This window comes from Eretmochelys imbricata, chromosome 3, assembly GCF_965152235.1.
Source record: "Eretmochelys imbricata isolate rEreImb1 chromosome 3, rEreImb1.hap1, whole genome shotgun sequence".
Classification (NCBI taxonomy): Eukaryota; Metazoa; Chordata; order Testudines; family Cheloniidae; genus Eretmochelys; species Eretmochelys imbricata.
In genome coordinates this window covers 2,980,531-2,994,606 of record NC_135574.1, presented here as the reverse complement: position 1 = coordinate 2,994,606, position 14,076 = coordinate 2,980,531, and the positions used below count along the sequence as shown (strand labels likewise).

The 14,076-nt window shown below is 50.1% G+C and overlaps 1 protein-coding gene across 2 annotated transcripts in view; it reads left to right on the top strand.

The window, feature by feature from the left end:
* Positions 1-13,525, top strand: part of KIF3C (kinesin family member 3C) — a 64,250-nt gene extending 50,725 nt beyond the window's left edge. Inside the window, exons 3-8 of one of the 2 annotated variants that reach the window (XM_077811481.1) lie at positions 225-347; positions 1,477-1,595; positions 5,475-5,591; positions 9,997-10,102; positions 11,857-12,032; positions 13,432-13,525. In XM_077811481.1, coding sequence (XP_077667607.1) covers positions 225-347; positions 1,477-1,595; positions 5,475-5,591; positions 9,997-10,102; positions 11,857-12,032; positions 13,432-13,525 — 735 coding nt within the window. Of the gene's footprint in view, positions 1-224; positions 348-1,476; positions 1,596-5,474; positions 5,592-9,993; positions 10,103-11,856; positions 12,033-13,431 lie in introns of both variants that reach the window. The other variant, XM_077811480.1, reaches the window with a different exon arrangement.
* Positions 13,526-14,076: the final 551 nt, after the last annotated feature.

Below are 14,076 nucleotides of genomic sequence, written 5' to 3'. Positions count from 1 at the left end.
TAATGACTTTCAGTCACTACAAGCCCAGCCAGCCATTGTGCTGGACACCCTGAGATGAAAGGCTCCAAATCACATGCCCAAATGTAGTCCCCGTCCACTGTAAAATTTGCATATAACTACCCATCATGCTCTGCAAGCCAGCAGGATGATTTTGATGGTGGGGGGTTGTTCCTGTTACTGACTCTTTCTTGTTCAACTGGGTTTTGTGTTTTTCCTGGATACAGAAACGTCGGGAGCGGGAGATGCAGCAGGAGATGCTGCTGCGGGATGAGGAGACCATGGAGCTGCGGGAGACTTTCACGTCTCTGCAGCAGGAAGTGGAGATCAAAACCAAGAAACTGAAGAAGGTGAGAGGCTGCCTGTGCTGGGACACAGCTGTGGGGAGCCAGTCTCAGGCTGGGTTTCTTTTTAATGACACTATAAGGTGCCTTTACTGTTGTGCTGAAACTGGGAGGAGGGTTGTGGGTTTGTCTTGCTTCCTGTGAACGTAGCACTTGCAGGACAAGTAGTGTCTAGGGTTGCCACTTCTGTAATTGCTGGTAACTGGACCCCCGAGGCCCTGCCCCTGCCCCTGCCCCACCTCTTCTCCCAAGGCCCTGCCCCTGCTCTGACTCTTCCCTCGAGGCCTTGCCCCTTCTCCGTCTCTTTCCCCAAGGCCTGGCCCCCATCACTTGCTCCTCTTCCCACAGCCCCCTTCGCTCACTGAGTCATCTCAAGGAGCCTGCCGGCAGGTAAGAGGCAACCCTGGCTAAGCAGGAGCTGGTGCGAGTTAATGATCCAGCACTGCCCCTTGCCCTGCAGTAACTGGACTTTGGGTTCAGGTGCCCGGTTGCCTTTTCGACCAGACTTTCCGGTTGAAAACCGGGCACCTGGCAACACTGAATGGAACCCAGACACAGAAGCCAAAAACCGGACTGTCCAGGTAAAACCTGGACGGGTGACAACCCTAGCAGTGTCCCTGATTGTATCTGGGCTGCCGTAGGTCCATGACACCTTTGTGACATCGTGGCATGACGTTTTCAGTGCATGCTGCTACACAGGTGAGCCAGGCAGCTCCGACCATGGGGAAGATATTGCACACTGGGGCCTATAGTCTCCACAGGCCCCTCAGATCAAGGTGGAACATAGAGTGCTGGAATCACAGCTGCTGTCAGTCAGCATCACCAGATGAGGATCTGTCCCAAAGCCCCTGCAAGACTCACCTTTGTAATAAAGGTGCAGCCCACTTCATTTAACCACATCCGGCACATGCCCAGCGTTCAGGCTCCTGCAAATGTTCCGTGTTGCTTAATGTTGGATGAACTTTGGGCTTCCCCAGTGTGAAGACCCAAAGACCCTAAGGAGACCCATTTTTCAGGTCTTTTGGGGATACTGTGAGTAAATGACTTGCTTTTCACATGGGATGAGACCTCAGGCCACATCCTGGAAGCTGCTGCATTAACAGGTACTAACAGAAGCTCTTTCGTGGTGTCCCAGCTGTACGCCAAGCTGCAGGCTGTGAAGGCAGAGATTCAGGACCAGCATGATGAGTACATCAGAGTGCGGCAGGACCTGGAAGAAGCGCAAAATGAACAGACACGAGAACTTAAACTCAAGTAAGTATCTCCTCACCTTAATGGGAAATGCGGGATACAAGCTGTCAGGGTTCCTTCCCCACTCTGAACTCTAGGGTACAGATGTGGGGACCCGCATGAAAGACCCCTTAAACTCATTTGTACCAGCTTACGGTAAAACTTCCCCAAGGCACAAACTGTTTGCCTTGGAGGGTATGCTGCCACCACCAAGTGATTTAACAAAGAATCAGGGAAAGGACCTCTTGGAGTTCCTGTTCCCCCAAAATATCCCCCCAAGCCTTACACCCCCTTTCCTGGGGAGGCTTGAGAATAAACAAGATGAGCAGAGACCAGCCTTGGGTTTTTAGGACCCTAAAAACCCAATCAGATTCTTAAAAACCAGAACTTTATTAGAAGAACAAAAAAAGATAAACAAAACACTCTGTAAGATTAGAATGGAAGATAATCTCACAGGCAGTCAGATTCAAAACATAGAGAATCCCTCTAGGCAAAACCTTAAGTTACAAAAAGACACAAAAACAGAGATACACATTCCCACCAGCACAGCAAATTTCACAAGCCCAAAAACAAAAGAAAATCTAACGTATTTTCTAGCTAGACTACTTACTAACTCTTTAGGAGTTGGATTGCTTGCTTTCTTGATCTGTCCCCGGCAGCGGCATCACACAGACAGACAGACAAAGCCTTTCCCCCCGCACCCAGATTTGAAAGTGTCTTGTCCCCTTATTGGTCATTTTGGTCAGGTGCCAGCCAGGTTACTTGAGCTTCTTAACCCTTTATAGGTAAGAGGATTTTTTAGTACTGTATCAGAGCTTCTTAACCCCTCCCCATTATATTTATGACACAAGCCCTGCCAGCCACAATTCCATTCTGACAGAAAAGGCAGAAATATTCAGAAAAGAGTTTTAAAATAATTAGCTGAGGAGCTTCCTGACCCAGGAATGTTCATTTTTCCAAATCTTGGAACACTGGGGAAGTTCCAGAGGATGGGGGAAAAGCTCATGTTGGGCTAATATTTGAAAAGAGTAAATGGGATACCCGCGGTAGACCTGTAGGCCTGACGTCAATCCTGGAAAGACTCACGGAAGGCTGATAGGGGTCTCACTCAGTAAAAAATGAAAGGATGGTAGCATGATTAATGCCACTAAGTGCAGTGGTCTTAGCGTAGGGGAAAATAGGTCTTGTCCAACATTATAGCAAGAGATTTGAGAAGCTCAGTCTTACTGGTTTTTCCAGATTGAGAGGAGACTTGATCAGTCTACAAGTACCTACACGAGGAGGAGATTTCTGATAGTAGGCAGCTCCTTAATCTAGTAGAAAAGGCATCATGCGATCCAAGGGTTGGAAGCTGAAGCCAGACAAACTCAGTTGAGAATTAAGGTGCACATTTTTAACAGTGGGGATAATTAACCATTGGAACAGCTTATCTCGGGATGTGGTGGATGCTCTGTCACTTGAAGTCTTTAAATCAAGACTGGATCTCTTTCAGAACTGCTTTAGCTCAAATAGAGGTTCTTGATACAAGAATCACTGGGTGAGGCCCTTTGGCGTGTGTTATGCAGGAGGTCAGCTAGAGGATACTAATGCTCTCTTCTGGCCTTAAAATCCAGAGTTCACATGACTCACGAGGAGACCGTCGCAAATAATCAAGGGATGAGTGTAGCTGTATGGGCAGGCTTTATGCTGGGGGACAGAGTGGGATGAATTAATTACCCTGGACCAGGGAAGAATCAGTGTCTCAGCTGTGGATGGACACTGGGGATTTTTGCATGTAAATTAAGTAAGTGTAAATGGACATGCATGATCACGTGGGTCTGGCTTTCAAAATCTGGCTCAAGTGGAGCCAATAAAAAGCAATGTTCGTGCTAGACCCCGTGTGTTCATACTCTGAGGAAGACCAGCTACCTCCCAGCGGAATGTCTACGCTACATCCATACCCCCCGTCAACGCCATGTTACAGGTTGGGGAAAGTATGTGTTAACGAGCTTTTCCTATAGCGCGTTAATAACATTCAGACAGTGCTTTGGTATAAAGTGCTATACAATACGTGCTAAGGAGGCCTGTCAAGTGATTAAAATAATAAGAGCGATTAATCACACTGTTAATAATAGAATACCATTCGTTTAAATATTTGTGGATGTTTTCTACATTTTCAAAGATGTTGATTTCAATTATAACGCAGAATTCAAAGTGTACAGTGCTCACTTCATATTTATTTTTTATGATAAATATTTGCACAGTAAAAATAAAATATTTTTCAATTTCCCCATTACAAGTACTGTAGTGCAATCTCTTTATCATGAAAGTTGAATTTACAAATGTAGAATTATGTACAAAAAAAAACTGCATTCAAAAACTTAAAAAAATGTAGAACTTTAGAGCCTACAAGTCCACTCAGTCCTACTTCTTGTTCAACTAATCGCTCAGACAAACAAGTTTGGTTACAATTTGCAAGAGATAATGCTGCCCGCTTCTTGTTCACAATGTCACCTGAAAGTGAGAACAGGTGTTCTCATGGCACTATTGTAGCTGGTGTCGCAAGATATTTACATGCCAGGTGCACTAAAGATTCATATGTCCCTTCATGCTTTAACCACCATTCCAGAGGACATGCATCCATACTGATGACAGGTTCTGCTAGATAACAATCCAAAGCAGTGAGGACTGATGCATGTTCATTTTCATTATGAGTCAGATGCCACCAGCAGAAGGTTGATTTTCTTTTTTGGTGGTTCGGGGTCTGTAGTTTCCGCATCAGAGTGTTGCTCTTTTAAGATTTCTGAAGGCATGCTCCACATGTCATCCCTCTCAGATTTTGAAAGGCTCTCCAGCGTCTTAAACCTGGGTCAAGTGCCATAGCTATCTTTAGAAATCTCACATTGGTACCTTCTTTGTGTTTTGTGAAATCTGCAGTGAAAATGTTCTTAAAATGAACAACATGTGCTGGGTCATCATCTGAGACTGCCATGAGATGAAATATATGGCAGAGGGTGGGTAAAACAGAGCAGGGAACATACAATTCTCCCTCAAGGAGTTCAGTCACAAATTTAATTAATGCATTATTTTTTTAACGAGCATCATCAGCATGGAAGCATGTCCTCTAGAATGGTGGGTGAAGCATGAGGGGCTTACGAATGTCTAGCATATCTGGCATGCAGATACCTTGCAATACCAGCTACAAAAGTGCCATGCAAATGCCTGTTCTCACTTTCTGGTGACATTGTAAATAAGAAGTGGGCAGCAGTATCTCCCATAAATGTAAACAAACTTGTTTGTCTTAGCGATTGGCTGAATAAGAAGTAGGACTGAGTGGACTTGCAGGCTCTAAAGTTTTGCATTATTTTGTTTTTGAGAGCAGTTATGTAACAAAAAAAATATACATTTGTAAGTTTCACTTTCATGATAAAGAGATTGCACTACAGTACTTGTATGAGGTGAATTGAAAAATACTGTTTCTTTTGGTTATCATTTTTACAGTGCAAATATTTGTAATAAAAAATAATAATATAAGGTGAGTAGGGGACTTGCAGAGTTATTGTCTAAAAACAAAGCTTATAGGAAATGCTGTGTCTCTTTTCTCTGATTGATGTGCTCGGTCTCTTTCTGTCCCCATCTCTCTCTGGCTGGCTGTATTTCTCTCTGTGCGATCTTTGATTCTGTCGTTTTATCCTATTTTTACCTGTTCGTCTTCCCCTTTGCTCTCATGTTTCCCTCTCCCATTTCTCTGTGTGTCGGCCCATCCTCCCCCCAATCTCTCTCTCCTCTTTTCCCAACACTTTGCTTCTTCCCACCTTTTCTCCCATTCATCTCCCCCTTTCTTTCTTCTCACTCCCTCGCCCCTTTTGTCTTGCCACCCCCACTTGCTCACTCCAACTCCCTCTTACCCTGGCTTTTGCTCAGATACTTGATCATTGAGAACTTTATCCCTCCTGAAGAGAAGAACAAGATCATGAACCGCCTGTCCTACGACTCTGAGGAGGACCAGTGGAAGTTCCAGCCGCTCGTGCCTGCTGGGGGGTAAGGCTGCCATTCTGGGAGAGGAGGCCTGGCCTACCAGTGGGGTATTTTTCTGAGGCGCTGGTGGTGCCCCCTCATGGCTGCAGGAGGGAGGATTCTGAATGGGGAGAATTAGCTGTCTGGGATGGAAGAGCAAGCAGAAGCCCAGCGGGGCAGGGACAGCCTGTCCGTTACTGTGTTATTGTCTCGCAGAGCGGAGAACCCTCCTTAACACCATAACACGTTGTCACTGTCCAGCTGCAGCCTCACAAAACACCTCCTGAGGGGTGAATTTGGCCCAGAGTCTCAGAGGGGAGTGCTCTGAAGAATGGGCACCGGCAGAAAAGAACAACCTCTGACCGCGGTGTGGGGACACAGCCCCCTCTTCCTTCCCCCGCTCTGTCCCTGCCCCACCTCTTCCCAGCCAGTTCTGCCCCCTCTCCCGAGCGCGGCCCATCCCTGCTCCTCCCCCTCCCACCCCAGCACCTCCTGCATGCCGCGGAACAACTGATCACGGTGGGCGTGCGGCGCTGGGAGGGAGGGGGAGGAGTTGCTCGGCAGGGCCGCCCGTGGGCAGGAGGCATTGAGGGAGAAGTGGGGAGCTGGTTGCCGGTGGGTGCTAAGCACCCGCTAATGTTTTTGCATGGGTGCCTGAAGCCCTACGGAGTTGGCGCCTATGTATGGTACCAACCAGCTTTGTGTCTGGCAAGGTGTGCCCAGGTCAGGCAGCAGAGTGGTGACCTCGCTGCCAGAAGGAGAAAAGCTCTGCCATTTGCTCTGTTCTTGTAATAAAAGGCCTGAACCCTCTAGCTCATGGCCACAGCACTGCAGGGCCTGGGGAGGTTCGGGCAGGAGAGTTAAGGTGGGCAGCTGAGGTAGCTGCCTGACCCCTCTCTCTCCGAGGAGACAGCTGCTGCTTTTCCACTGCTCAGCCCTGCTCAGCACTGGCTACGTAGCGCTCCGAGGGACCTGGGCGTGCCAGGGCCATGTGACAGGAGCAGAATGGAGAGAGCGAAAAGCCTTCGCCTGGCTTGCGGCTCCATCCCCCTCACTAGAGAGCCTGTCAAGCCAAGGACAGGGTTTCAAACTTTTCCAGTGGTTTGTTCACTTCTTATGCTGGAGATCCTGTCTGCACACCTCCCCCACCCTCCTCCTGGTGTCCCTAGCCTCTGTTTGTCAGAGGGTGGAGCTGGATGGCAGGAGAGAGATCACTTGATCATTACCTGTTAGGTTCACTCCCCCTGGGGCACCTGGCATTGGCCGCTGTGGGAAGAGAGGACACTGGGCTGGATGGACCTTTGGTCTGACCCAGTGTGGCCGTTCGTGTGTTCCTCACAATCTCAGCTCCTTCCTCTTCTTCTCCACCCCATCTGCCAAGCCCAGGGGGGAACCACTGTGTTTTAACCCTCCCCCATAGTCCCCGGCACTCATACACTGAAACTCAATGGCCTGATCTGCTTGGCTCATTCTCCCAGTGGCTGCTCAGCTGCTGGCGTTCAGTTCTTTATGGAGGCAGCTCAATTCCTCTTGACGGGAACTGCCACATCAACCAGCATCTCTTCCCTGCCATCCATGGGCAGCTGGTAATGGAGGCTGGGGGAGGCTAAGATTCCCCAAAACTCTGCTAATGCTCCCCCTGCAGCCCCGAGGCTGGGCTGTAGCAGGGCTCAGAGGTCCTGTGGGCGGCTCAGGCTCAGGGCTCGGTCCTGGCTGGCAGGCCAGGGCTTGGGGCTCCTCCAGGCTGCTCCAGGCACTGGCAAGCCAGCTGGGGCTCTGGACTGCTCTGGTCACCAGCAGGCCAGCCAGGGCTCGCAGATCTGCCGGTAGCCCAGCCGATCAAAGCTGGGGGGTGGAAGGAGTTGGGGGCAGAGCCTTGGGCAGAAGGGACGGAGCAAGGCAGGGCCTTGGGCAGAAGAGGCAGGGCAGGGGGCTAGCCTTCCCAAATGGGGAGTGCATATGCCCCCATGCTGCCAGCCCTCATGATCAGCCAGTGCTCCACTCCACATGGATATACTCCATGGGCCATGCAATTTGAGAACCAGTGATGAAGGCTAATGCAAAGCTGATGGCTCAGGGAAAGCAGACACTATGCACAGGCAGATTTGATATTTCTGACTAAGGTTTTTATTTATTTAGGCTTGGCAGAATTTTAATTTTTTTTATAATGTTGATGGATAATATCAGTTTGTGTTTACAATATTTTTTAATTTAAATTTTCACAGTTGTGGAAAATTATGTGGGGAGCAGATAGTGGGGGCTCACACAGTGAGGACTTCATGACAGTTGACACTGAGATTCAAACAGTTAAAGCTTTCTAACCATCGAAAACACAAATTGTCACCATCACATGCCAGAATAACCAGAGGAAATACCCTTACATCAAACTCGTAAGTTCTCAAGCAGCATCTTTCTGACGTTGCCGATCTGCAAACCTCAATTATCATCCGTTGAAATATTTTCCATCGGTGTGTCCAGGTGCAGTGAAACTGACGTTTACTGGCACCTGTAGATAAAAAGCTAATTCTTCCCAGCCTGTATTTATTGGCTGACCCAGATCATCATCACTGGCCCTTCTGCCTGTGATCCCAGTGATGGACAAGCCTCAGGAGCTTTGGAGGTTCTTGGATGAGCCCCCCAAAGTTCAGCTGCTTCTCCAAGTCTCTCTTCTTTGCCTCCCCTCTGGCCCCCTTGGCTTTCATAGAATCATAGAATCATAGAATATCAGGGTTGGAAGGGACCCCGGAAGGTCATCTAGTCCAACCCCCTGCTCGAAGCAGGACCAATTCCCAGTTAAATCATCCCAGCCAGGGCTTAGTCAAGCCTGACCTTAAAAACCTCTAAGGAAGGAGATTCTACCACCTCCCTAGGTAACGCATTCCAGTGTTTCACCACCCTCTTAGTGAAAAAGTTTTTCCTAATATCCAATCTAAACCTCCCCCACTGCAACTTGAGACCATTACTCCTCGTTCTGTCATCTGCTACCATTGAGAACAGTCTAGAGCCATCCTCTTTGGAACCCCCTTTCAGGTAGTTGAAAGCAGCTATCAAATCCCCCCTCATTCTTCTCTTCTGCAGGCTAAACAATCCCAGTACCCTCAGCCTCTCCTCATAAGTCATGTGTTCCAGACCCCTAATCATTTTTGTTGCCCTTCGCTGGACTCTCTCCAATTTATCCACATCCTTCTTGTAGTGTGGGGCCCAAAACTGGACACAGTACTCCAGATGAGGCCTCACCAATGTCGAATAGAGGGGAACGATCATGTCCCTCGATCTGCTCGCTATGCCCCTACTTATACATCCCAAAATGCCATTGGCCTTCTTGGCAACAAGGGCACACTGCTGACTCATATCCAGCTTCTCGTCCACTGTCACCCCTAGGTCCTTTTCTGCAGAACTGCTGCCTAGCCATTCGGTCCCTAGTCTGTAGCAGTGCATTGGATTCTTCCATCCTAAGTGCAGGACCCTGCACTTATCCTTATTGAACCTCATCAGATTTCTTTTGGCCCAATCCTCCAATTTGTCTAGGTCCTTCTGTATCCTATCCCTCCCCTCCAGCGTATCTACCACTCCTCCCAGTTTAGTATCATCCGCAAATTTGCTGAGAGTGCAATCCACACCATCCTCCAGATCATTTATGAAGATATTGAACAAAAACCGGCCCCAGGACCGACCCTTGGGGCACTCCACTTGATACCGGCTGCCAACTAGACATGGAGCCATTGATCACTACCCGTTGAGCCCGACAATCTAGCCAGCTTTCTACCCACCTTATAGTGCATTCATCCAGCCCATACTTCCTTAACTTGCTGACAAGAATACTGTGGGAGACCGTGTCAAAAGCTTTGCTAAAGTCAAGAAACAATACATCCACTGCTTTCCCTTCATCCACAGAACCAGTAATCTCATCATAAAAGGCGATTAGATTAGTCAGGCATGACCTTCCCTTGGTGAATCCATGCTGGCTTTCAACTTTCCAACCCAGCAAGCACCCTCTTTGGTGATCTTCCTGTCCAGGGATTCACAGGTCACCACTTCCTGAGAGAGCCTGTTCCATTGCCTGATAATCTATTCCAGTGCTGTGTTACTCAGCCGCAAGATTCCTGTACTAATTTCCACCCCTCTGCTGTTAGCCATACCCCTTGGACCTCCCCTCAAATTTCTCTGGTAGCTAAAGGCTTACACCTTTCATCCCTGTAGATGGTCTCTGTTAATGATGTGCAGTAGAAGTCAAACCTTGGCAGTCTAGGGGATCAGCTCTCCACCATACCCTGGGCACAGAACAGGAAGGAAGAGAAGACCAACTCTGCAGAAATTTACATCCATTTAGAGAGAGACTGAGGCAGCCAATTCCATGCTTTGTCTGGATTTATTTTTAGTGGATCATTTTATATGGTAAAAATGTTTATTATAAATTTCTCCTTAGCAGCAACAACCAAATGAAGAAGAGGCCAACCTCTGCCGTGGGCTACAAGAGACCTATCAGCCAGTATGCGCGGGTGGCCATGGCCATGGGATCCCACCCGAGGTACCGGGTGAGTGCAGGAGCTGAAAGGAGGGGTGGAGTAAAGTCATTGCGTGGACAGATGGGGAAAAGGTGGAACCGATCTATGGCTGGGTGAATTGATGGAGGGAATGAGGGAATCAAGGGAATGGATCCTCTGAGAGTGGAAATGTGGTGGCTCCTTTTCCTGGGGTATAAGGCGTCACATCAGCAGGAAGAGAAGTTTAGCTTTGTGAAGCAGAGCACCTGGATGGAGCATGTTCGAGGTCCAGCGTTGAAGAGCATCTCTAAGCTTGTGGGGTTTGAGGGGTTATCACCCACCTGACAACTACGCTCGTTGGCCTGGGAAGAGGAGCTCTGTTTGAAGGGCCAAAGGAAGCCAGCTCCCGCTCCGAGCCATGCTAAGCTCTTCACAGTGTGATACAGGAGGGCCAGGGAGCAGCGGGAGAGTGCTAGAGGGGAAATATATAAGTTTAAGGCTAATTAAGGCGTGGTTCACTGTAGACTAGGGAAGGTGGCTGCAGGTTAATTGGAGCACCTGCAGTCAATTAAGGCCTTGTTAGGAACCTAATAAAACCCCCTGCGTCAGGCAGATAGAGGGGGGAGGAGGAAGGAGAGAGGACTGGAGCTTGGAGGTGTGTGGAGAGATTTGGAAGATCTGAGAATTGGAGTAAGGGAGACCCTGCCCAGCAGGACAGGGAGACTCCCTTCCCCACAGCATCTAAGGACTGAGGGTAACCCCACCTAAGGGGGATGAGGGTAAGAAACCCACAGGGGTTGAGAGGGGCTGGGACTCAGAGTGAGGAGCAAACCCAGACCCCTCCCCTGCTTCCCTCCTCTACCACCTTCCCAGGCTAGTAGCGGGGCCCTCAGCACCCAAGAACAGGGGCAAAGGGTGGCATCTTAGCTCCCTGCCAAGAAAAGCGCAGGACCCACCAGACTAAAATCGGCCATCTTGCCACAACAGTTTGCACTGTCTGCTTCCAGGTGAGGGGAAAGGTGCCACAGAGCAGGCTTACACCCACAGCATCTCCCCCACAGCCCTGCCAGCTAAATTCACCAGCAGAGGTATCTTCTCCCACCCCCACCAATCCTCTCATGGATCAGTAACTGGCTAAAACGAAAGGAAACAACGGGTAGGAATAAATGGTCCATTTTCAGAATGGAGAGGGGTAAATAGCAGGTCCCCCAGGGGTCTGTACTGGTCCCAGTGCTGTTCAACATACTCATCATCAATTATCTGGAAAAAGGGACAAAATTATAATGGGGTTCAAAAAAGAACTAGATAAGTTCATGGAGGATAGGTCCATCAATAGCCAGAAGCTGGGAATGGATGACAGGGGATGGATCACTCAATAAGTGACCTGTTCTGCTCATTTCCTCTGAGGCACCTGGCATTGGCCACTGGTGGAATACCAGATACTGGGTTAAATGGACCACTGGTTGTTCTGATGTTCTAACTCAGACAGCTGCTCGCTGGCCTGTGTGCAATGCAGTTGGGGCCTCTCAGTCCTGTCCCTCGTGGACGCATCATCACAAGTGGCACTAGCCGACTCTCTTGCAGGAGCTGAGGTTTGAGCAGGCCATGGAGAGCAAGCTGGGGTGGGTCGGAGTATATAAATGGGAGGCAGTGTATCTGGGGAGAGTGACCTACAGCTGCCCTGATAGAAAAAATCTCCTGCCCCCAGGACTGAGCCCAGCTTTTCTGCAGTTGCTCAGTGGGTCTGCCTGTGCCCATGTCAGTGAATCCATTTGTCGGTGTTGTTTTCATCCTGTTCCATGAAGGCTGAGAACATCATGTTCCTGGAGCTGGATCTCTCCCCCCCAGCTGTGTTTGAGTTTGAGCTGACTGGGGACCAGGGCGAGCAGGACCCACGAGCTCTGCACCTTGAGAGACTGATGCGCCTGGATAGTCTCCTAGAGCGGCCGGCAGCTGCCAGGGTGAGGAAGTCCCGATCCTGGTGAGTGTCCGCTGGGGGTGAAGTGAAAAATAGCCTGATTCTGATGCCTGCTGGCGCTCAGTGGGGTGAACGTGAGGGCTGAAGGGAGGCAGGGACCTCTGAACAGGGTGGAAGGGGCAGAGCGGAAATGAGCAGCTGTGAGGTCCCCACTGGTCTGCCAGGGAATACTTAATAACCAGTTGCATTGAAATAATAACCCATCTGTTCCATGCCTGGCACGTTTGTTGCTGCTGGGGCGTCTGTTCTTCAGGCTGGAGAATCAGAGAATGAGGAAGCTCCAAGCATGGCGGAGGAGAGAAAGGCAATCCCCTGGTCTCTGCTTTAGGGTCCTTTCCCTGGTGAAGTGCGGGGGCGGGGATGCGCTTATGTGTACATCTGTCTCATCACCCCCCTCTGCTTCTATTACGTACCCACCTCCTGGGGACTGGGGAGGGTTCACTCGATGCCCAGACAGCACCGGCCAGAGGGAAAGTACTGTGTGCCCATGCTAGGTTTTATTTTCGAATGCAAGCAGCGACCTCTGCCAATGCCCAGGCCCCCACAGAGATGACAAGCTTGTTACTGGACTGGTGGGACCTCATCCTGCCCAAGCCAGGCAGTTTCAAGGACACGGGGGCTGTTTACATGGCCAGACCCCCTGCACAAGTCTAGAGCAGGTCTCTGTCCGTGAGGCCCTACCAGACTCCCTGCACTAGGGACCCGAGTCTCATCGGTCACAGCAAACACTGCCCAGCATTGCCCAGTCTTGATGCCTCAGCCAGCTTGAACCATTAGTCCTGACAAGCCCGTGGTTCAGGGCTGCCATCTCGATAAAGAGCCTGCACTGGTGCCAGGGCAGGAAACCGCTTTCCATCCGGCTTTTAGTGCAGGTTTAACAAGCCCAGCAAGAACCTGGGACCAAGATTTTCAAATTTGGAAGCCTAAAGTTTGGCACCTAAATTGAGTGAGTGCCCCAGTTCCCGGTGGCTAGACACTAACCTTAGTTTTGTGGCTGTTGTTAAACCAGTGTTAAAAGCAGGATGGCAATGACACCAAACATGTACAGGGTCTCCCATCCCACAGCCTGCAGCCTCCTCTGGCCTGCAGCGCAGCACCTAGTCCAGAGCGTGCCGGTAACCCCAGGGAACTCCGTGTGCCTCCCACGTGGGTATGAAGGGCAGAACTGACTCTGCTGGGATTTGACCCTGTGATTCAAAGGGCGTTTTGTGCTGATGCTGTAGCATTTATTCCATCCCCTCAAGCTTCACATGAGTTTCCTTTACAGCGACTCGCTGAAGAAAGTGGCTGGCGTTTCCTGTTAGGGGACCTGGATGGGAGGCTGGGAGGAGGGAGAGAAGTGGGAGGAGGTGGGCGATGTGACAGGAGACCAGTTTTTCTCTTTTTCTTGTCCCACTCTCAGGTGCCAGACGCCCCGGCCGCTGCCACCCTCAACAACTCACAGTTCCCTGGCGTCCATGTCCCAGCGTCCCCCCACGATGCCAGCTCATGAGTGACGCCCTGCAGCTCCTCCCTTCCCTTCCATCTTATAGCAAGGACTACGCCACCCATCACTGGCTGCTTCCAAAACGCTCGGCTGGGGAAGGGGATTCCCCGCTGGCAGCCTCCCCGCCCGGTCCCATCTCGTCTTTGTCTTCAGCTACTTCTCGTGTGTGTGTGTGTTTGTGTGAGACACTCAGCGTCAGTTCCCGGGGACACGGGCGCTGCCTCCCTCCCTGCCTCTGGATCTGTCACTTTATTTATTGATCGTATTTATTTATGAAGCGGATTGGCAATGCAGAGTTAGGAGAATAAGTTCAAAATAAGGCTCAGCCTAGGTGGGTGGTGGGCACCATGTAGATTTCTCCCTTCTGCTACCCCCCATCTTGTTTAAAACAGGAGCCAGCCGCAGCCCGCGGAAGCTGCATTTTCATCGTGTCATTGGCATACTCCCCACTCCTACTGCACAGTCACCTCCTCGGGGCGGAAACAAGCAGACGGTGGGAGAGAAGCTCTGCCCTCTCTCTCTGATGGCTTTCTCGTGAGATGAGATCACTCAGAGCTCTCC